The sequence below is a fragment of the Sardina pilchardus genome, chromosome 8 (assembly GCF_963854185.1).
Source record: "Sardina pilchardus chromosome 8, fSarPil1.1, whole genome shotgun sequence".
NCBI classification, from domain to species: domain Eukaryota; kingdom Metazoa; phylum Chordata; class Actinopteri; order Clupeiformes; family Clupeidae; genus Sardina; species Sardina pilchardus.
In genome coordinates, this window is record NC_085001.1 from 19,844,849 (window position 1) to 19,869,209 (window position 24,361).

The 24,361-nt window shown below is 41.0% G+C and overlaps 2 protein-coding genes across 2 annotated transcripts; both read right to left on the reverse strand.

Annotated features, from left to right (window-relative positions):
* Positions 1 to 9,254: 9,254 nt before the first annotated feature.
* Positions 9,255 to 14,191, reverse strand: vamp8 (vesicle-associated membrane protein 8 (endobrevin)). The gene is made up of 3 exons (XM_062543147.1): positions 13,999 to 14,191; positions 11,486 to 11,653; positions 9,255 to 11,041 (listed from the first exon to the last, which is right to left on the reverse strand). Exons 1-3 carry the CDS (start codon positions 14,029 to 14,031, stop codon positions 10,856 to 10,858), a joined length of 387 nt encoding a protein of 128 aa, XP_062399131.1. The 5' UTR covers positions 14,032 to 14,191; the 3' UTR covers positions 9,255 to 10,855.
* Positions 14,192 to 14,853: 662 nt separating this feature from the next.
* ncaph (non-SMC condensin I complex, subunit H) lies at positions 14,854 to 23,708 on the reverse strand. The gene is made up of 18 exons (XM_062543148.1): positions 23,565 to 23,708; positions 22,886 to 23,110; positions 22,689 to 22,779; positions 21,929 to 22,018; positions 21,592 to 21,709; positions 20,926 to 21,080; positions 20,502 to 20,691; positions 19,952 to 20,031; positions 18,904 to 19,106; positions 18,500 to 18,645; positions 18,037 to 18,143; positions 17,304 to 17,423; positions 17,094 to 17,201; positions 16,407 to 16,547; positions 16,182 to 16,304; positions 15,928 to 16,001; positions 15,686 to 15,761; positions 14,854 to 15,354 (listed from the first exon to the last, which is right to left on the reverse strand). Exons 2-18 carry the CDS (start codon positions 23,098 to 23,100, stop codon positions 15,295 to 15,297), a joined length of 2,097 nt encoding a protein of 698 aa, XP_062399132.1. The 5' UTR covers positions 23,101 to 23,110; positions 23,565 to 23,708; the 3' UTR covers positions 14,854 to 15,294.
* Positions 23,709 to 24,361: the final 653 nt, after the last annotated feature.

The following is a 24,361-nucleotide window of genomic DNA, read 5'->3' on the forward strand; positions in this document are numbered from 1 at the left end:
AGCAGTGGGCAGACGGACGTGACGCGACGTTTTTAAATATCCTCATCATATTGATTCGAAGAGCGGGGAAATTCGGTATAACGGGCGTCGCCAGTATGTGGGGAAATCCACAACGCACCGATCATCTTCTGTAGGTTAGACCTATGAGTTTCGTTCTTTTTTTGTGTGTGATCAAATGTTTTTATTAAGTAGGGTAAGTCACTCAGAAAACCATCTCTGGAGTTTCGTTCTTGATGATATTATTAATCAATCATGAGGTGTGTTTTATCTCAATAAAACTGCAATATTGCCTAGATGATAGCCTAGGCCTAGGCTATTGCCTTGGCTTCTATGGTACCTCTTGACAAATAATAGGCTATAGCCTATATATTTGGTATATCTAGGCCTAACCGGCTTACCTGTTTTTTTTTGTAAAAAAAAAAAAAAAAAAAGTAGGCTAGTAGTTGCATGCCAACATAATTGGAATTTGAAGGGGACAATTTTGAAAGTTTCACAAAACTGTGGCAGGTCTCTCTCTCTCTCTCTCTCTCTCTCTCTCTCTCTCTCTCTCTCTCTCTCTCTCTCTCTCTCTCTCCTCTCCCTGTATGTGTGTCTACACAAAATCTAAGTATACATCAAGATATACATGTATTTTTAGGGTTTTTAAGATAGTCAAATTATAGGTATTCAATGGACCGTGAACTGTGAAATAAATTAAAATATAGGCTAGGCCTATTGGCCAATGAAGTTGTGCAAGTGCAGAAAGTTTGATTGAAACCACAGGAAGAGTTTTGGAAACCACAGTACGAGTGAAAGTAAAACTATTGCCTGTATTTCTTTTTCATTGGGTTTTTGTTTGCTACTTTGTATTTGACATTTCACCAACTTTACAGGAGAGCCAAAACAAATCTAACTGCTCCTATATGTTCATAGTTAAAGACCTTTGGTTTTTGTTCAATAACTTTATATTTATAAATATTTTACTTCTATAATGTCAGCTAGAAAGAGCTCATCAAGAGCTTTCAGGTGATATATATAACTCAGTTTTGACCAAAATGTCACTTACGCCCCTTGGTTCTCAGCCCTCGATTTATTCCACTTTAGCCTACTTTCTCTCTCTCTCTCTCTCTCTCTCTCTCTCTCTCTCTCTCTCTCTCTCTCTCTGTGTGAGGTGTGTTTGTGTGTGTGTGTGTGTGTGTGTGTGTGTGTGTTAGTGTGAGAAAGAGAGAGAGGTAGTTAACATGGAAACATATTACTCCTGAGAGAACTAATTATCCAGATATGAGAACTCAAGGCCACACAATACTCTCAGGCATCTTCTCAAACAAAGGGCCGAGCAGACTGGAAAGCACTAACCCAGTGATAGATGTTATGGGTCTAGATTCTTATATATGGCATACTGTAGCCTACCTCTGGACTGTAGCCATCCCAGATGGCCAATTTTGACATTTTCAATGCAACAGGAAATCACAAATTATTGGTTAATATTTGTATCCACACAAGATCATTATGTGTCTCAAAACACAAAAAAGTATGCACCCAAGTATCCAGCCAGCATTTTAGGTCTGGTAAAGAATCGCTTTGTTTTTGTCTTTCAAGATTCTTGTATTCCCTCCTTCATCTTTAAAACAGAGCATCTGCCTACCTTGTGCTTTGGACTGGCCCACAGACTACTGCGTACTGAATATGATACAAAATGCAATCATATGAACATATCATATGATTGCATTTTGTAGCTGGCTTGCAGAAGTCATCACAGATGAATAGTGCTCATTTTTAATTGTGCTTACTGTTTTGTCACTCAGTAATCATTTGTATATGTGTAGGCAAGAATATATAAATAGAGATTATGCAGAGATGAAAAACAGAAAGGACAAAGATGAACAAAGGATATTTGACATACAAGATATATTTGTAGAGTTCCTTCCCAGGATTCATAGTCACACTACAATTTATTCTGTATAGCTGATTTTGCATTAAACTGTGGAATAGAAATTATAGGCTATACAATACTGACTGATGCAATGCAGTTGTGTAGGTGCAGAACATGTACTAAAGAGGAAGTTTATAAAACCACCATGAGAAGTGAAACTGAATTCATATTTTTCACAAAAGAGATCCACTGCCCTTCTGCAGCATTACATCAGACGAGAGAAGAGACCGTATAGATATACTAAAAGTAAAAACTTGGAGCAGCACAGATGTAATTGATCTTTTGTTTGTTGTGTTGAATAGCAAGAGACATGTTTCTGGTCTGTTATATGCTGGCTTTGCTGTGAGGTAATTTCTCACAAACCAACACCTAGAAAATTAATGAAAAATGTGAAATGTCCAAAGTCTACAAATACAAGCTCTAAGCAGATAAGACAATTGAAATATCCCTTTAAATCAACTGACTTCATATCAATTAAGGCTGTTTGATAACTCCAGTTAAACTTCTGGAAAGAGGCTGTGTTGCTCTTTGAGTTCCACCTAAAAGATGCTTTCCAGGATATCGTACTTTCCCATGAAGTCCAAAAAAGAAACCGAAACTGAAATGTGTTGTCTCTATAAGACAGCTGAATATTTCATGAGGCAATTCAATAAAACAAAGGCCTTTGAGCAGTTAGGGCTTTTGATGGTAAAACAGCTGACAAGTAATGCACGTAGTTGAGTAACAGGCTTAACAGAGACTCTAAAGCAGCAGAATGCTCACTCAGAGACACTCACCCATTTGTTCTCTCTTGTTTATGAATGCATGAGGAGGCCACACTAATATCCACATGACTCGTGTCATGACTTGGCCCAAACAACAGGAACACAGCATCCTTTGACGAAACGCAGAGTCTCTGCTCAGTAGTTTGCACTCCACAACCATAACTAAAAGCTGAGCAGATAGAACCAATATCTTCATATGACCCTGAAGAGAAAATGTCCAAACTGAACACAAGCTGTTAGCCTCAATGTTTTCATACCTTAACCATAACCTTTCAGGTGTATAAGTATACTGGGAACATATGGAATTGTACAGTGTCACATAGGGATCACATAAATGTTGACCTGATACATAGACCTGGATTCTTTGAATATTTCACCCTGGCACTTATAAAATAGGTCACTGTAAATGGAAAGGTATGCTTTGCCTCCCTCTAGTGGTTGGGAAAAATGCCAACACATGTTCATGCAGATAGATTATGTTATTTAGCAAATAAAATAATCAAGAAAACAAAATGAGATTGATTGGGAGCATAGATTGACCGTAATAAAAAAACTTTCTAATGGCATATGAGTTTAACGGAACATTCAAAACATTTTGTCATTTTGCCCACGTAACATCTAAACAGACAGAATTCAGTCTGATTTACACTTTTCCCAATTTTTTTTATAAAAAGTGTGATTTTTTCAAATGTATCTGGACTTACCCCAAGAATCATCTTGTGCTGGTGTTAGTCATGGGTTTAGAGTTCTCAGATTTTATTTTGGCCTTCAGAATCAGAGGTATACCGGTGGTAGATCATTAGGGTTAGGGTTAGGGTTAGGGTTAGGAACCCTAGCCACATGCACACAGATGACCATGCATGAGACCCTGGCTTGCACATGCACACACACACAGTGTTGTTGTGTGTTTTCTCTAAGACCTCTGTGAATGTGCATGCCAAGTCTCAAGTGGTCAACTCCGCTAAAAACGTCCAGCTATGAGACAGTTCCACTTAATCAAAACAAAGCAATAAAAAGGAGTGCAATGACATTTAGGATATAAAGTTGAAAATTAACATTTCAACATTTGAACACACTTGTGTGCACAATACTGGCACCCTCAGAAACAAGGGTATTTACATTTGTGTCTTTTTCACAAAATAACATAATTCGCCAATGAAAATTAACAACTTAAAAAAAAAACGACTAACAGAACTGAATAGGTTTTGTCATCCGGCATGCACATGCGACATTTGTCAGTGTATTCTTTAGCTTGTTTTTTTTTTTTTTTTTTTTTTAAAGAGATACATCATAGGCATGAGAGGGAGAGAGAGAGAGAAGGAAAAAGAGAGAAATGAAAGTAGAAGGGGAATTCGAACAACCACGTAGGCTCAGACCTTAAACAAATTCATATACCACACTGTAAGACTTCAAGGTTTATCCCAGGCATTGCACTTAACATGCCAGCTTTAACACCATGTCAGCTGTTTAGTTTTTGATTGTGTTTTTTCCATAAGACAAAATTGCTGAATCTATTTGATAAACCACTTCAAACTTTTTAACACAGCACTGCATTGTTTGGTGGGGGCAAGAAAGTTCAAGCCATCTTCGTAACAGTGGCTTTCTGTTTGTGGGTTAATTACATCATCGAATGGGATGTGCAACAGTAACAGAGTTCTGGCTTGAGTCAGTCCTCTGATGACTTACTCCCGCTTGAAGGCTCTCTTGTTTGTCCATCAGTGCGTCTAAGCTCTCACTGCGGGCCTATAGAGGCGGTCCACGTTGTGGGTCATCATTTGCTTGATGCCGTCCATATAAAATGTGACTTTTGAATGAACCCTCTTGGTCATGATTTGCTTGACGTTGTCCACCTGACCTTTGACCTCCTCAACCTCTAACTCATTGCCTATCCACTTCTAAATGAAATAGAAAGGATATTTCTGAGTCTGAACTAAGATGCCTAATTTCACTAACCGCAGGAATGTACCAGACTGGAAAACTTATGATGTAAATTCCATTAATGACTGCATTGAAATGTACTGTAAATGGCCAATGATAAGGCATACAGTATGTGAAGTCAATGATATTGGTAAGAGTTTAAGAAGACTTCCTGAAGATCAACTCAATTCAAATCCCCGAGACATTTCAATGTCTCATTATTGACACAGGGGTTTTTGTAGTCATTGACACACACACACACACACTTCTCCAGGACTCAACCTACATTTCTCTTTACACGTCTCTGATAACAGCACGCTATTGAGTGACCCCCCTCTTGCTGAGGAAAGAGCTTTCCAGAAATGAATTCCTCAGATCTCTCTGGCAGGCCGCGTCTCGATATCTGCATTTCACAGGAACTCTATGTTGTCTTTGGAACGGCCTGCAGATGTCTGAAGTTACAGATTCGTCAAGTTAATGTATATTTGAACATGCAATTCCTCTCTAAAAGATTCAGCTCAGCACCACTGTGTAAATAAAATCAATTTTCTTGCCAGGTCAGAGGTTACATAACAGCTCTAATCTAATCCAGACATGTAACACCTCTGTTCTTTCTATTCTCAGCAAAAATGTGGAACTCAATTTGTTATATTTTACTTCTGATTTTTAAAACATCAGTTTTCTCAGCTGACACAACAAACTTAACTAAGTGATAACTTTTTTATAGATAGATAGATACTTTGTTGATCCCCAAGGGGAAATTCAAGGTCCCAGCAGCTTAAGACACCACACACAACATACAGTGTAAACAGGATAATACAAAGCAAATCAATAAATCAACATGACTAAAGAGCAGTAAAAAACTAAAGACTAAAGATAAAGATGTGCTTTAGAGAGAAATGATAGGTTCAGTGAAATGATTCATTACAATTGAGTTATTTCCTTGACCTCAGCAACCCAAGTTGTGTCTGAACGACCCAAACAAAAGTGATCCAATTGTTCTTACACCAAGTTGCATCATCATTACAGTTCAATTTAAAAATCTAAATAGTGTTTCAATCAGTGTGGTTACATGCAAACAAACACTCAGATTTCAGTCCGATTATACTCTTAACTCTGATTAAAAATGTAATGTAAACCTAATTTTGATCTGATTAAATGTCATGTAACTAAAACTCCCACTGTAGGCTAATCAGGGTATCGCGTTCGAGAAACACTATTCTCAAATTGGATTTTTACTTGTTCACGTAACATGTAAAGTGGAATATGATAGGTGCTTTAATCCGATTGTTCTGCACAACTACTACTGACTCTCACACCAAAACAAAGAGGATGAACATTCTAGATTCCCCCATCCTTTTGCTTGGGTGGGTGGGCTGGTAAAAAACAAAGGAATGTGAATGTGAACCAGGCTTTTGGTGTGTGACTGATCTCCAAAGAACGATTCTTTGAGTGGGACTCAGAGACACACTAGACAAGGGATCCGAATATCTAAATAATAATAATAATAATAAAAATAATAACAAAAAAATGAAGGGTAGAGACATTTTAAATCATGTTAGGTAATGCTATAGGCAATGATGTCCACATCAGTCTGGTGAGCCAAATCAAAGTCACAGACAAACTCACAAAGGCCAGGTTTCCTAGATTCGTTAAGAATGCTATCCTTAAATCTTACCGACGTTCGTTATCCTTGGGGTCAATTTGACCCCAGCTAAATAAACTCTCAAAACATTATTATGATTAATAATAAATTGTTACACAAACACTTTTTTTTTTGTGGTACATGTAGGTACTTAACAAGAGTGTAATAACCACCATCAAAAGCAAGCGCTCTAACGCTCCTAAGAAGTTCTTAGCACTTAAGAGCTTCTTAACCAATGGGAAACGCAGCCAATGTCTTTAGAAATCTTTATCTAAGATGATAAAGAAAATGTATCAAACATTTATTGCAGAACACACATTGACCACACATATCAACACCAGGCCAGAAGTTGGACATGCCATTGGGGTTATTGTAATCATATTCCCCCAAAGTCTGAACCGAACTTTCCAGACAACCTCCTCTCCCTCTCTACACAACAGCTGAAATAGCTCACCACGGTTAGAGCCCTCATTCCTTGACACTAGTGGCTGTTATCTACAAAAGAGTGGATACAAATACAGGGGAAGGACATGCTGTACTAGAGGGCTTGAAACTGCTGCTGACAAGATTTTCAGGGGATGTTGGAGGTTTTAGGGAGGAGGTCTCTCAGCACTGGTATTATTATTGCTGGTGTTTAAGGACAGCTCCTGGAGGCTGCCTGAAGATAGAGAGAAAGACAAGATGAAACAAAGAAGATAAAAAGCAGGAAGAAAGGAGAGGGGGGTAAAAAGTTCTGAACTTGTAATGACAGGTGGAGTCAGATCGCTGCAAAGGGTTATAACTTTGGCAAGAGAGATGCAAAAGCAACAGAAACCTACAGAACTTCATGGGGGTCAGAATGATTAGCGAGAAGCAATGACGCAAAAGCTACTTCAGAGCCTGAGTTGTTTAAACAAAGTAACAATCACTTTGTGGTTTCAACAGCAGAATGGTGCAATTCGATTTGGCAGTGACAATTTAGTTTGTACTTTCAAGAATTTTGGACTCCATGTTGATTGTCTCTCAAATGATTGCTCTTTGCCTTAGATGTCAACAATCTTGTTGTTTTGAAACAATAGGGCTCGGGATCATGACGTAAAAAACTTAGCGGGCGCAGTCATATTGGCAGCTTCACTCCTAAGTTTACCATGGATTACTATGGATTTACTCCCGCCTATATTAGTGTGTTCCTGTTACTTAGTTTTTGCCTTCTTGGTCGTGTGTTGCTGTGTAGTGGGGTGTAACAGCACCACCCATGATCGCAAGAGGAAAAGAATCGCTAATACTACACTTCTGCTTCTTGTCTTCTGCATCTGAATGAATGGATATTACGCTCGGTGCGCTACCAATATGGCGGCTATTCCTAGAATGCAAGGCTTGTTCCCGAGCCCTATTGTGTAAGTGAACGTCTTCATTACAGTCGGTGAGTAGGGCACTCAGTAATGTCCTCTTTCAAGGTTTTCTTGTCTTGTAATTGATCCTCTCAAGCGAAGTAAGAAGCAGAACACCACCCCACCAAACCATTTGCATTTAGGGTGCTTGTTTTTATTACTAAATGAAAAATCACCACTACCTTCATACATCTTGATTTGAAGAGTCAGTAGCCAGGCTAGACCCCGAAGCCATTTGTTTTGAGAATAACGGCTGGCTGATGAAGTTATTGGCTGGCTAGCCGGCTCAGCCAAAACCTAAATGGCTGCTGCAGCCGCCAAATTTTTAATGGCTGATAATGGCTTAAGTTGCCTCTTCATGCCTACAGATGTCTATGTTGTATCTCAATACACCATGTTATTATATCATTTTTAACAAAGTTCTGCACATTTCACTTCAATGTAGACTGAAGCATGCATTGTGAACTAGCGCAGCAATTTCTGGAGATGGTGAAATGCTGCAGTCGCAGTAATATCGCGTGCTGTAAATCTGTCCGCTCCAGAATACGTTTCATATAATCAATCTTTGGTTTTGATGTTTGTGCAACAAGTCCGAGTAGAACTTCGTAGGAATTAGGAAAGTATATGAAAAGCGAGATCAAAAATAAGGCTACCGTGGCTTCTTTCCCCCATTTCATCTCAGCGCGAGAAAGCAAAAACATTGCAGAGAACGTGGACTTTTAATTGGCCGTCAACTCACTGAGTCCTGTGTATCATAGCAACGAACACAAGACTGATGTGGTGAATCCAGTGGGAAAACCTTGTGTAGGCTATCGTTTATTTTTCGTTCTATGTGATATAATTGTTTTTAGATGCAACAAGTCCAAGTCTGGCTCAGCCAAAGTTTATCAGATGGCGGCTCAATTTGGCTTCCAAAATTATTGGCTGGCGGCGGCTGAAATTCTAAATGGCGCAAATGGCGGCGCGTGGCGGCGGCTTCGGGGTCTAAGCCAGGCCCAATCCACTTCACTCTAGTCTTTGGGCATAAGTATGACTACTAGAGAATACCCCTGAGCGTTGTTGCCAACTGCCCTGCCCCTGGCCTCTGAAAACTGATGTTGAAATGAAAACTGTCAAACACTAATTTGCTATGGAATATCCTGTGTAATGTTAGCATCGTTTGTTTAAGATTATGCTCAGATGCAGGCTTACCATGATGCATGTAAAACAGGATACTAGGAGTGGGACATTATGCATTGCTGCCATCTAGTGGTTGGGCATAAGAGGTATAAAATGTACACTATATCCTCTCCTTACACTGGCAACCTTTGTGATTGAGGAGTACAGATTTTGTAATCTATCCAAATGATCTGTGCTCTAGCAAATTGGAAAACAAAATTGGCAAAATGGATTTGATTGATAATACATTGTGGTCTAATATTTGGCCATCATCGGTTTAATAGCACAGTAATTAGCATACCAAACAGTGAGTTGCATAAGCTGGAGAATATAGCACTGGCTGCATGCTTGCTCCATGGGGTTCAAGTTGTGGGCTCAGTAAAGCGACTTGAGTAGTCTACCTTAGCCGCTGGTGATGGTGCTTTAATACAGTAAATGAATAAGACTGAATTGAATGGGATGAACGCAAGTCAAAACATGTGACAAAATGTAATCATTTCAAACTTTATTATTTTAGACATGGACAGATATTTACCTAAGGCACATAAAGATTAGCTGTATCAATGATTGATCTTTTTAAGATTGTGACCTATGCTGGAAATCAAAACAAAAACGTTGGGACTGAGATTAAAAACAAATAAAAATAAATACCCTGAAACCTCCAGAGCTTACATGGGTAACTATTCTTAAAACATGTAGATTGATTTACATTCTGTATACAGAGATACAGTATCTCTATCTATTTTATTTACAGGCAATGCAGATGACTCCCAGATCTCTCCACGGCCTATCCAGTAACATGAACACACGTAGACAAGTCTGATTTGAACTTATAGAAGTTATACTGCTGCTTTGTTTTGATCAAAAGTACATCTACATTCGTTTATGTAGATGAAAATCATCAAACTCTTCATCAACTCTAGAGATGGCATTGTCATACGGTTAGAGTCTTCATATCATATTTTGGCCTTCAGAGTCAGATAAGGTGGCTAGAAGTCAGGGAGTTCTTTTTTTGAGAGAGGACCTTGGAGAAGTAACAGTGCCTTCCAAAGTTTTTTTTTACCTTCATGTAATTTTCTCTCCAAACTACCACGAAATGGACCTGGCTTCTATCCAGCAGTTGTCACACACACAAGCACGCACGCACACGCACGCACACGCACGCACGCACGCACGCACGCACGCACGCACGCACGCACGCACGCACGCACGCACGCACGCACGCACACACACACACACACACACAAGCACGCACACACACAAGCACGCACACACACAGGCACACGCACGCACACACACAATATTTTTTTGCGTTCTTCCTCTAGTCTTAGAGCTTATCTGTGTGAATACCAATCTCAAGTGGTCAACTTAGCTAAAATATTCAAGCTATAAGACAGCTTAATTTAATCAAAGCAAAGGAATACGCATGTTTAAAAAGCCTATGAGAGGCGTGGGTACAATGACATTTAGGACACAGAAAACCCTCAATGCAAAGCCACATTTCTACATCCTGAAAGGCATTGTGTGCTACTAACCTTTCAAAGAAGTAACACACATCCGTGTGAAAATTACAGACACCTTCAGAAACATGGGTAACATATTACTGATTTGTCTTTTCAACAAAGTAACAATTTGCCAGTGAAAATATAAATAAAAGAAGTAACAACATTGAAAAGGTTTTATCCTACTCATTCATTGTGTCCTGTTTGCAGGGCAATGTACAGGCCACAGCATAATATAACTAATTTTAGTTCTTAGCTTTGCCTCTGATAAAATGCCCACTCGAACAACCACACACTGACAAGTACTGTATGTGGACCAACGCTTTAAAATAGTAACAATGACAGAAGTCAAGTGAGAACTGGCATTGGTCAGACTTTCACATTGGCAGTTGTGAAACTGACACCCATATGACCGTTGAACGTGTGAGCAAATGTGCAAAAACTACATTGTGCATGAGAGAGAGAGAGAAAGAAAGAGAGTGAGAGGGAGAGAGAGAGAGCACAAACAAGCGTAAGAGAGGGGAGGACAGATAAAAAGAGAGAGAGATGAAAGTGTACAGAGGACACCCTGTGCTGTGTTTAAGGGTTTAAGAAGGAGGCTTGATGGTGGGTGGCGGAGGAACAGGGTTGCTGGTTGGAATGACTCCTGTGGCCAAAAGGACGATGATGAGGACGATGATGAGCACAACAACGATGATGACCACGACAATCTTCACATTCTTCCACCAGTACGAGCGTGCTACTTTCTGAGACGTCTGCTTGAAGTTCTGGGCCTGGGAGTGAAAATATAAACAGTTAGTGAAGGGGGGATGACACTGAGCACAAGGATACAGGCCTTTAAACACACTTATGTTCATAGGTGAAGTTTTTTTTTTTGTTTTAATTATTGTTATGTTTCTACATAACAACTGTTTCTTTCTTTCCCAATAAATTAATAAGTAAGTAAATAGATACAAAAATATCACTATATGCTAACTCACTTGACTGGGGGATCTACGAGACTGACTGCTTTTAACTTTTCCATACAGCTTGGTTGATGTGAGGAGACATCTTTCAACTCGTTCAACTCATCTTTGTATTAGTGGCTTTCTGTTTGCGGGTTAACTGCACACTAAGCGTGTGCAAGATGAGCCAGCATTTCACAAAAATGGAACATGCCGTGGTTACACAGCATTCAGGCTTCAGACGGTTCCATGAGTGACAGATCAACGACTTACTCCTGCTTGAAGGTCTTCTGATTTGTCCATTAATTCATCCAACCTTTCGCCACGGGCTAAGATGCGGTCCACGTTGTGGGTCATGATTTGCTTGACGCCGTCCACTTGGTTCTTGAGGTGCGTGACCTTGTCCACCTCCTCAATCTCGTCTTCTTCGCCTCCCTGCTCCTAAACACAGCACCAAGTGACAGTGTGAGGTCCCATCATGATCCACAACATCAAAACATGGAGGCTGAATTTCAATAGGACCTAATTCATCCTTTAATCAGTTAGTCATTCACGTTCACATTCATTCACATATGGATGTAACAATGCTTTGCAAACTGCATAGAGTGCATGTGACTAGAGAATATACTAGGTTATTTGCATAGTTTCATAACACTAAAGGCACCAAGTGCCTATCAGTTGAAAAAATATTATCAGTTTTAGCTCGATAGCTCAAGATGGCTTGTCCATCAAGATAGTGAACTGAAATTTACATCCGAAAAAGGCAACAATGTATGTACAGTATGTATTCACTGTAACCAATACTGACCATACTGTACACTGTACAAGGTCTGTGAAAAATGACCACAACAATGAAAGCTTCTCTGATCATTTCTGGGAAATAGAGCATTCATTTCACTCTTGACCTCGGATGTCTCTTTTCGCAATACCAGGAAATGCTAGAACAAGCTGAACAAGGGTCATGGAATATTTTTGTACACATGCAGGCTATCAGTCCCCATGCCTGATTGGAAAAGTGTTGATCAGTGAATTATATCAGGGTGACAGAACCAAAATACATTATCATGGAGGGGGAGGCTATTGACAATTCAGTTCTGTGAGGGATATTGATGAGAACTTGTGCACACTTCCTTATGATCACCTCCATTCAAATCCCCTGAGCCAATCCAGTGTCTTGTAAACACAGACGTCTCCAGGAAACAGTGTCGTGTCGCACTGCACCTGCCTTTCTCTCTGACTCACTCCCTCCCTCACCTCCGTTGTGTTCTGAGTCCCCCATGCTTTGTCCCACTCTGCCACAGAATGGCAGTGTGCTATCGAATGACTCCCCACACACACTGGAAAGAGCGTTTGCTGCATATGACTGTGCTGTGAAACGGGAGTTCCTCTGATCTTTGAGGCAGGGCCTTCTACACTCTTAAAACAAATGTTTTAGAAACAACACAAACTGTGGTGTGCCTATCTGGACATAAAGATGTGCTAAAAACGACACACTTGTTTTAAGGGTGCAAGTGCGTTTTACAGGGCCCAATTGTGTCGCCTTTAGAATGGCCTGTTAGCTTCGTTAAGCCTGTGTGTATGTGTAGATCACTGTGCAATTCTTCTCTGATAAATTCAGCAGAGACACTGTACAAATAGACATCCAATGTCCTTGCCAGTTCATGAAAAGTGCAAGAGCTCACTCAGCATGAAATATGTGATTATAATTAATATCAGAGGTTACATAACAGCTCTCATTTGCTACTCAGTCATTTGGCATGTAACATTTCTGTTTCTTTCTCATTTTCACAAAAATGTGGAGTTCCTTCAATACACTTTACTTCAAGTAAATCATATTTAGGCTAATCATCAGCAGAAGACAAACAAATGACCACTGTTTTGAGTCCAGCGCTAAGAAAAAAAAAATTAATCAGCTAGCTATGACATTAGAGTCATCAGTCTATCTATATTATAGTGCTGGCTAGTGTGTCTTCTTGTCAACAGATTCAGTAGATGTCTGGGAAAGCATTCAACATGAAAACAGGGTGAACTACATCTCATTGTAGTCGTCTGCATTTCTATGCGGGCCTAAACCTTTGTTGTTCAATCACTGGAAAAAGAAAGGAAAATAGCCCCCCCAGTGTATCAGAATCAGAATAAGTTTTTATTGGCCAATATTTACATTCAAAGGAAGTCTAGGCTACAGGTGTGAGATTCACATGGTCTAATATTCAACTTTATTAGATGCCACACACCATAGCCTAGATCACCTCAGAAAGTTAACTGTAATAATTGCACATTAAGGGACACGTATAGCATGCCACGCCATGACTTTGAGAGGAAATGTCTGTTAACTGGCGATACTTGAATGATGGCATTACTATGTAATCTCCATTTCACATCTACTTCTAAAAGAAATGCTTCCTCATGACAACTTTGCAAGATTTCTCAGCAGTAAACAAAAAGTAACTCTGAAAGAGGCTACAAAGTGTCACTGGCTTCTGTTTCATTCTACTCAGTGTACATGACACACAAGGCCTTAAACATTCTTCCTTGTTGGCTATCAACTAGCTATGTGGAACTCCTGCATCTCCTAGACACAACAAATAGCCTGACTAACATGAACTTCGAAAAAACGTAGGCTAATCAAAGCCAGTTCAACATGGAAAAAAAAAGAAATACAAGTATCATCATTATGTAGGCTAAAACATTTCGCGATCATTATTATTCGAAATGACGTAAACAACACCAGCAACAGGTTCAGGGCAACAACGTCAGCACGGTCTCGATTCGAGGATAATTCTTACCATAGTGCTGGGGTTGTTGTCTCCAAGACCCATGTTAGTAGAAAGTCGAAGTCGTCGAACCGACTTCACTTCCAATTAACGTCGTTGCAGCAGAATTCACCACTTTTGGTAGTGATACTGTCCTTCAACACTTCTTGAGTCGGTTGGCAATTCCCTCAGTTTACTTCCTGGTTTGTTTTTCTCCTCTCAATGTGAATTCCTTCGCGTTGGCCCACCTATTTTCTCGAAATTCTCGCCTCCTCCTCGTGGGGGCGTTGGTCCAAAATAGCATATTGGATCACCTGATACTTCAGGTAAAACAGATTCTGAAGGTGATAGATTAAATATATGTAGGCCCACTAAAATAATTAGCCTATTTCCTAAACATCTTCTTAGTAGATTGATTGGTAGACTATTCCACATGTCAGGACCACAGGACTTAATTTGTGTTGCTCTAACTGGACAATAAAATCTGATGTGTGCTATTACGGATTTTTCGGGTATTCAGTCGAGATTTACATGGGTCAATAAAATGCCGTGATAGCTTATATTCAAATGATATACGCAAATGAACAGCTATGGTGTCATCAGTTTCCCCACTATGCATGCGGCGTCCCAGTCTTCCTCCACCCATCACACTTCTTTCAGTTCTGCTGACGCCATAGTAGCACCCAGCCCTATCAGCCGACAGCCGGTTTAACCGGTTGCCACTTGTGCTGGAACAGCCTGTCTGGCCCTCAAGAAACACCATCAAGAAACACCAACTACTCAATTACCTGGATGTAGAGGCTGAAACTGTATCAGTTTTAAGTGAAAAAAGTACTCTGAACTTCTCATGTCAATGGAACACACCACTAATCCCAACATCACTTTTAATTGAAAGATGTTTTATTTTTCAGAATGTGGCCATTACATATAACATACAGAAAACACAGACAGGTCAGACAACATGTAGAAGTGACAAACACGAAAGGCTCAGTAAGAAAACATAATGACCACTAAATTCATTTTATCACATTTTATCATGGTTTGTAAAATCCATTTAGAAAAATTTGTATGTCTTTATTTTGTAATACAGACACATCATGGGTTGAGGAACCACAATAGTTATGTTCTGGTCACCATAGAAAAAGATTTACAAAAATATTAAGAAATCTAAAAATGCTACCAATCCAAAATAATGGTATATCTTAAAGTGGACATTGGTGGCCAGGTATTTCAGACACCATCAGAAAGGTGAAAAAGTATGTTAAAGGTTAAAATGGCAATAATGAGTACATAAATATTAAAAATCCTGAGCACAGCAGCAGTCCATCCTTAGTGGTCTTGCTTGATAAGGATGTCCGACATGTTATCCACTTTAAGAAGTGACAAGTTCTGTGGAGGGAGACATTTTAGTAAGAAGAAACAGTGGAATCTGACCCTTGTGCATAAGCAACAGTTTAAGAAAAGGTATGTTTAATTGTAGCAGTTTGACTTGTCAGAAAAGTGCTCAACTCTCCCATGAAGTGGCAGGACCTCTGATGTTCCATGCCAGCCACCTCCTAAGCTACATATGTGTGCATGTGTTCCTCTACATATGGGTGATGTTAGCCTCTTTATGTGTGTGTGCACCTGTGTAAATATTCCTGCATTCATGTGATGAAGTGAAAGATCTCCAAACGTATGTCAATCTGTAACATAGCCAGTAAAGGAGCACCAAACTTACTCTTTCATTTGCCAAGTGCAACAGGGCGACAAAGGCCAGAGGCACGGACAGATTGTTTGCCATAGCGCTGGGCAATCTGAAAAGGAAGAGGGTGAGTCACAATGAGTGCATTACTTATCTCAATTAATGTTGTACACAATAAGCCTTTGGGGAGTGGAAGGTTGACACAACGTAAAGTCTTAGTCGGGAGTGACGCATGTAAATAATTCTGAAGACTGAGCATAGCCCAGACGCAGCCATACTTCTGCATTAGGTTCCGGGTAGACTGACTGAAGGATTTCTCGCCAGCAACTCCTGCTTTGGGATCACTTGCGTCCTGCAGAGAGGAAGAAAACACGATGGTCATGAGGTGATATGGGTCAAGCGATCGAGAGGGAGTGAGAATGATGAGGAGGCTGGTATTAAATATTACATAAACAAACAAGACACGTGAGGGGTATGTTGACCGCATGTTAGATATTTCTAACTAGCTGCAAATGCACGGACTAGAACTCACTGTGGGGGTGTCCTCAACCAGCTTCTCAGGGCCATCCGTTAGTAGCCCCCACATGGTGGTCTTCAGTCTTTTCATGTCCATCTTCTTAGCTGTTTTAGCGTAATTGATCTCAATCATGTTGACCTTACAAACAATGACAAGAAACAGAGAGACGTGTTAACTCACTTCCACTCAAAATCACTCAGAGGAAATAAAAGTTCCAACAGTTTGTGCTATGAACAGTACCTTGTGTGGTTCTGGCACTAGGTTGTCCTCGCCATACATTGAGAGACCGCCGTGGTCCGGCATGGATTGGGGGTCATCCATAGAGGACTGAGAGTCCTGCAAGCCTCCAAACTCTTCCACTTCATCATCACTGTCTCCTCCCTAGGGTAAAAACAAAAAATTGCCATACACATACTGTTTAAGATCTGTTTTCGCCACTTATACAAACCAGGTTTAGTGGTACCATGCGTAGGATCTTTAGTTTCACACAATATTCGAAAATTACCAAGAAATATCAACCGGATATGAGGAAATAACAGTTTAAGTTATTTCAAAATACACATGCTTTGTTGTCAAGTTATGCTAACCAAGAACTTCTGAACCGTATTGCCACTTTGAATCTCAAGAGGCACTGTACTGACTACATACTAATGAATGAAGTCATGGTACAGGTGCACACTCAAGACAACCTGAATACACATATTTTTCATATGAACATGCCCCCAGACTGTAGCATTGTAGCTGCCTGGCAGCTCTAGCTTTTGGCTGCAACCATTCGATCTAGTTAGAACCCATTGTTCGTACCAACAGTTCTCGGTGACTTTGAGAAACAGAGATCTATGAGAAAAATCGCCGGAATTTTCTTTTAAGTTAAAAAAAAAAATATTAACAATATACTGCATTATCATACATTGAACACAGACATACCTCAACACCAGGGCAGAAGTTGGCCGTGTCATTGGCGTTGTTGTAGTCGTATTCTCCGATGCCCTCGCCAAGCTCTCCAGACAACCTTTTCTTCCCCTCTGCACACAGCTAAAGAGTTCACCATGGTTAGAAAACTAGTTTCTCAACACTTCACCGTCGTAATTAACTTATTATTTCAGTTTGTTGAATGGGGGAATGGGGAGGACGTACTGTGCTGGAGGGCTTGAGACTGAGCTGAGACAAGTTTTTCAGGGGATACTGGAAGTCTGACGGAAGAGTGGTCTTCTTATTGCTGGTGTTTAAGGCCGACTTGCTGATGGTGGTGGCTGCCTGGAGACAGATAGAAACAATGAGAAATATATATATATATATATAAAAAGAAAGACACACAGAAAGAAAGCAAGAATGAAGGAGGGATAGAGAGAGAGAGAGAGAGAAAGAGAGAGTTATAAACTCTTAAATGAGTTAGCCTTCGGCCGAGTCTTGGATCACTGCAGAGTAAACATTATGTTCAGGAAAACAACACTATGCAGGAATACAGAACAGTCACAATGACCCTTCCAGCCGTACAAAAGCAACAGAAACCTATAGAGCTGAGCTGCTTTAGATTTCTGAAGCGTCTGTACCGTTCACAGCTTTCAATTCAGACATTTCTTTTTAGGTCGGAGGGATTAGTGAGGAGCGAGCATTACATTTAAGCAGCATGGCAGCAATGCCTCACTCTAAACATATTAATTACAGCCACTTCTAGCACATATGAAACACTGGCTGTAGTCACTGAGACGATGTCAAAATAATCAGTGATTTCAACAGCACAATGGTGAAATTAAATCTGGCAATGACAATTTAGTTTGTTCTTCCAATACTAGAGGACTCCATGTTGAAAGTCTTACAACTGGTCGCTATCTGGTTTGTGAATGGGTTAAGCTATGGTTTCACTCACTCTTGTGGTCTTGAAATAATTGTGGAAGTGAATGTCTTCACTGAAGTCGATGACCAGCGCACTCTTTGGTGCCCTCTTCCGGGCTTCCTTATCTTGCACTTGATCCTCTGATAACACAAGACGCAGAACATTGCACCAATTAAAACAGACTGCCTTCGCACAGCGCTTGCTTTAATTACCAAATACATAGATAACCTTAAAAAAAAAGGGAACACTTCAGTCTGACTTGGATCAGTACTCTTTCATACTCTCAGTCATTGTTTGGTGTTGAGGTAAAACTGTTATGAGGCGATTGGTTTGATTTTGCAATCAGAAAAGCAAAGGGAGAATAGGGTGGAAGGTTTATATAAAAAATGTATATAAATGTGTTTAAGCAATTGTGAAAAAACTCCAAGACAGTGTTCCCTTAATTTTAGCAGTGCATATTAGTGCATCTGAAGACACAACAATCCAAACTCCTCACGTTTCTGTCCTGGTTTGAAAAGCCAGTAGCCAGGCCCAACCCATGACGCCATAGTCTTGGGGCTGAAGTACGAGTACTCTCTGGGCTGAGATGACAGCTGGAGACACATGGCTGTAATGTCCGCTTCTCCAATTGGTATGACCCCACTGTGGATAAACATGTAGACATGAGCTTGAGAATATTGTAAGGTCATGACCGTCTGTATTTAGTCAGGCTCATTCTTCCTTGGTATTGCAGTTCATTCCATTGCGACTGTAAACAAATGATCCTTCCAGTAAACAGACGGAGTACATTTTCAAATAAACGAGGGTGCATCTGCATTACTGGTATTGCCTAATTTTCAGACAAGAATTCTAGCTGAGCCTCATGAACGGCAAACACCAATGCTGGTTGCGTCATCTTACCGTTTGTCTGGTTTCTGGTTGGCACAGCTCTCTTTGTGCTCGTCGAAGCCATCTCCACCAAAATCCCCTTGGCCGACCTCTTCGCTGTCTGCATCAAAGTTGTCCGCAAAGTCCTGGCACTCCTCCTCATCCGGCTCAATGTCGGCGTTTACGTCAAACGCGTGCTCACCCTGTTTCATCTTCTCCAGCAGCTGATTCATAGTCTGCAGAACGACCGGACAATAGAGCAACACAGATAAGCACTCGTCTCTGTCTGCATTCTGGCCTGTGATTAGGGTTGGGTATCGAGAATCGAGAATCGATTGGAACCGGAACCGGCTTTCCGATATACCCGGAATCGTTCAAAAGTTTAAATTTCAATACCTAGTATCGATTCTCAGTACGCTGACCGGAAGAAGAAACCGCTGAACACCAACAAAGAAGCATCCACCGGAAGTGTTCGCACAATTGTAACTATATAGCCAATGGACCTTGCCCAAACCTTGTGACAACAGGCCTTAAGTTGCTTTTTATTGTTTATGTGCTATTCTGCACCAGGTTAGCCGAGTGGGAGCAAGACAACATGTTTAAGTATCTGCAGCATCATACACACATGTGTAGCCTAAATGTGTTTTCATGAGGTTTCATTACATTATAATATTTATATTCAAGTTCATAGATTTGATATTTATATTGTAGTTCAAAACAGTCCGGTGAGAAATTCTTAGTAAAGTTAAAATTGATGGAGAAGGTCAGACTATTTCATTCAGAAAGACCGTTAGCTAGCTTATTAAAATACTGGTGTCCTAAACTTTTTGACCCTACCTCTTAAAAGAATCGGAATCGAGAATCGGAAGGAACCGGAATCGAAACAACGAATCGGAACCGGAACCGGAATCGTTCAAATTCAAACGATACCCAACCCTACCTGTGATGCACACATTGTGCCAAAATGTACAGTATACTGTATATGGATTGAAAAAATGTAAATTAATGTATAATGAATAATGAATATGTGAGAGATGAAAAACAATAATCAATAATCAAAGGATGTGGTGTCTTGCTCAACCTGGTCGGGCGACCATCTTGTGAATGAGAAGTCCCCCAGTGATGGACAGATGGGTCGTTCTTCCAGAGACTTAAGACCACCTGCAAGTCACACAAACAGACATTCGGCAAATCAACTTGTGAGGTTTGTTGTCAATAAGGCTTTGGCGGTGTGATGTTAATCAGGTGAGAAAGAGATTTTGAACAGCTAGTTAAACTTCTCACTATGGTGTTGCAGTGTTAAACTCATCTATTCAATTGGATCAATTCTACTTATTCATTCAGCACATGCTCTAATCTAAAAGGACCATCACCAAAAATATTTTTTTCCTTAGTTGTGTGTGCTCCCTGCTGCTAGCACTGGTCAACACACAGCTGTTTTAGAGGAACTAAAAGGTCTCCAAAGAAAGAAACTGACTTAACCTCTAAAATAAAAAGATGGATGATATTTCATCCATTGAACTAGACAGGCCTAGTTCAATGGATGAAACACACACACACACACACACACACACACACACACACACTCCCTCCCTCTCACTGACACCTGAGTGATGCGGTGTGGGGCGTACCTGTGAGGGGTCGGGCGGAGACGTACTGCGAGGGCACCGCGCTGCAGGGGGGCCTGGAGTGCAGCAGGGTCATGTGAGAGGGGAAGCGCAGCTCGCAGCGGCTGTCCTCGCTGAAGAGCACCGACAGGAAGACGCCGGCCGTGCTGTTCTCATCGAAGGACGCCGCCATGCGCTGGAACATGGGGTCAATCTGAGACACAAACAAAAAGAGAGGAGAGAGAAGATGAGCGGAAACATTCTCTAATTAAAACACGATGAGGCTTGCTTATTGGGCTTCTCCTTTAACACCACATCAGTCCTGTCTTCACTGCCAGTGGGTATCGAACAGATCCTTTTGATTTCGGACTCTTCATTTAATAATTTCCTGCTTCCTGCTTTTACCAAGTCAACAATGAAACCCCATCACACATCGACCGTATCTCACCTCACACTTCATCTCAGATTCGGAGCGGTTGATGTTGCCCAGGTTTTGCTCCACGGTCTTTTTGGGAGGACGCTTCTTCCGCGCTACCTGCTTGGCGGTAGACTGCTCTCCCTCGTTACCGTCCTCAGCTGCAGCATCCTCTCCTCCATCTGGCCCTGTTCACATAGCAACAAGACCAACCACCACAGTGAGATGGAGTACACCCAATTACAACACCTAATTTTGCTGACCAAAAGATGTGAACAATGTGCTAGCATCTTTCTGTAGCAGTGCAATTCCTCTCGAGCTGTCCCATGGTAAAAACGTGGGACGGCTGCAGGATCAGACAGGACACGCTTTGCTGCTTGTAAAATGGAAGGGGCTTTCTAAGGAAATAATGTAGGCCGCTTTTCTGCTTTGAGTTAAAAAAAAAAAATCAATTCGAGGCACTCAGGGCGCCTCACTTCAGTAAAAAGGCAAGGTGCGGCAGGCACTCTGCCCACATAAGCTGCGCGCAATACGCTTACTGCTAATACGAAACAGCGCAAACAAAAAGGCGGTTCCCACTTCCAAAAACACATCCTGTCTGGACGTGGCCATAAAACGCTGCACGGGGACATACTGTATCTCCCAGGGGGCTGCACTGTAAGCAGTACCACATCATAGTGATCCCCACAACCCACTCACCCTCCTTGGGCTTAGTCTCGGCGCCCAGGCCTCCCAGGACCCTATAGGCATCCGCATGAACAGCATCCACTCGCACGGCATAGATCTTGGTGCTGGCATCCAGTGTACCAGCTGCAACCTTGGCAAGCAATCACAAAGATATAAATAAATATACTTGACAGTGCTTATACTTGGAAAACAGTGGTGTGATGTGTGATATGTGTTCAACTATATCTTGTTTGCCTAAGGCGAGAGTATTCAAGTGTGTTAACCAACAATGATAATAATTTTAAAATATCCTCATTGATTGTTCTTGTAAATTCAGTCAAAGGGAGACATGTTTTGATAATGGACTGACCTTGAAATTGAGCTCTGAGTCCTTCTGTTGTAGAATGTCTGCCATGTAGTCAATGAGATGCAGACCAAAAGCATTTTTTGTTGTAATTTTCTGTCAAACAGATAGGGTATTTAGATATTATCCAGGAGTCCATTCTGATGGACATAGTAATTTAATTCCTAAAAAGGACACTAATACCACTTTAATATGTTTGTTGCCTTTGTTGTTCTTGGTCATGGTTCACTTATAAAATATTCAAATCTCAACATGATTTCCCCAAGTTAAACAAAAGCTACATAAAAAGTGAATTCAAAAGCATCTGATCCATTCTTTTGTCAATTCAATCCAAGCCGGTCAACACGGATTAATCCCAGATTGGGGAAATCAGATAGGACCTGGGTCACAACGCTGGACAGGAGCAGCAATTAGCAATACAATAACAAAACAAGAGCAAGGCTATTGGTGACACAGGTTGTGCCATTCACATTGAAATTGACCCTATTCAGGCTCAAGTCCAACCCACCTCGAAGGTGAGACTGTGAAGTAGGGTAACAAAAATGTGTTAATTCTTAAAAAATAACCATGGTTGAACCCTGGCTCGAAGCCTTGTTATGAAAGACATATCGTTTGGTCAATCATTCCATGAATGCAATGGATACAGGGGAAACAAACATACTGGGCTAAAAAGATGGATACACATGACAGCTGCAGTACTCAGACAAGACCAAGAAACATTGCTTGTTTTCAGTCCAGTGTTGAGACGCAGTGAAGCAGCACTCACATTTTCAGTGGAGAGTTTGATGCAAGTGGAGTAGTGCTCAGAGATCTGGGCTGTGGACAGCTTGGGCACAGCAGCAGGGGTCCCCGTATTACTACAGACAGAGGAGACCATGCACGGTTAACATACCAGCACCATAAACAAATATCTAACTGTCGCCACTCTGTAGTCGACTGTACTGGAAGTCGGGCATCTCTTACCTGTGCGATGCAGCATCGTTGAAGGAAGAGTCTGGCCCTGCTTGTAGGTCAATTACTCTGGACCTACGCCTTTGTCGCCGCTCCTGTTCATCGTCGTTGCCAGGAAAACAAGCAGCAAGACGTGGGGTGCTGGTGGCAGACAGAGCTCCTTTCGGTCCCAAAGATGGGGAAGCCCATTGCCGCACCCGGGAGGTTGGGGTAGAGACTGCACTCATTTTCTTTTTGCTAATGAGTAAATAATAATATCAGTATTAGTTGCCTGCAATTCATGAAACAATCCGTCAGTAGTCACTGATACCGAGTGTGTCCAACATAGATCTATGTACCGAACAACAACCCGAGTCGGGTTGTCATCGTTTTGTTATCGATAAGTTAATGTTACCGTAACGAAGTTAGCGCAGTCAGTCCAGGAGACAGTTTTAATCTTAAAATATGCCCACAAAATATGTGAGCTCCCTAGCTGGATAGTATTCCCAACCTTTGTGTGACAAATGTTACACTTGAACGCGTGTTGTGAAAAGGTATGATATTAGCATAATAACCTTACTCCTCCTGCTAGCTTGCAAGCTAGTAAACAACATAGACGTTAGCCAGTGCTACTTTCAAAAAACGTGACTGCCTCACAGATTGAATTGCAAACAGCAAAGGTAACACGTCGTTGTGTACATTATGATCTTACCGAAAGTCTCCACTGAAGATATACTCGTAAAACAGTCCACGATTTGTAATATTAAACTTTTAATCGATGTGCCTTCGAAACTTAGCTAGCAGATCACCCCTTGTTCCGAATCCCCCATTTGAAATTTAGCGCCGCCTGCGAGAGAACGGTTTGGCCAATACGTTTCCTTACGTCATCACGTAGTGTCGGTGGTCGGTGGTATTAACGTCACATGGGTGATTGCCTCCACCAGGTGGCAGTATCATTATGATGAAAAACGAGGGCCGCAGCTCGGTGAGCTCTACATGAGGTCTATCTGTGGACTAGAGACAGACTCCTACTGTTGTACATCAATACCACGTCATTTTAATATCCCTACGCAGTGTTTACATGGATTTACGAATTGAGTTTTGAAGTGCTGGATAAGTATTCACTTATTTACTAGTCTATCCAATGTGGAAAACCCAATCAATTCAACCCATTCATCTGTCTCCATCGACTCTGTTATTAACGCTCCCAGTAGGCCTATCTGCTGCATTATGTTTGCTCTTTTATCAGTAATGCTACAGGGCCCAGGGATGTTACATATCAGAGGGGATTGAAAAACATCCAAACAAGACCACAAAGCCGAATAGTCTACCGAAAAATGGGTTTGTGCTCTGAACATCTTGCCAGTCCTTTTTTTTCTTTCTTATTTCAGTGTAATAGGCTACATGTGTAACTAATGAGTGTCAAAGGTTAGCAGACACCCCTTATCTCAACAAGGTGAATTTTGTTTTCCAAGACCTATCCACATAATATTTGAATGGGTCTAAATG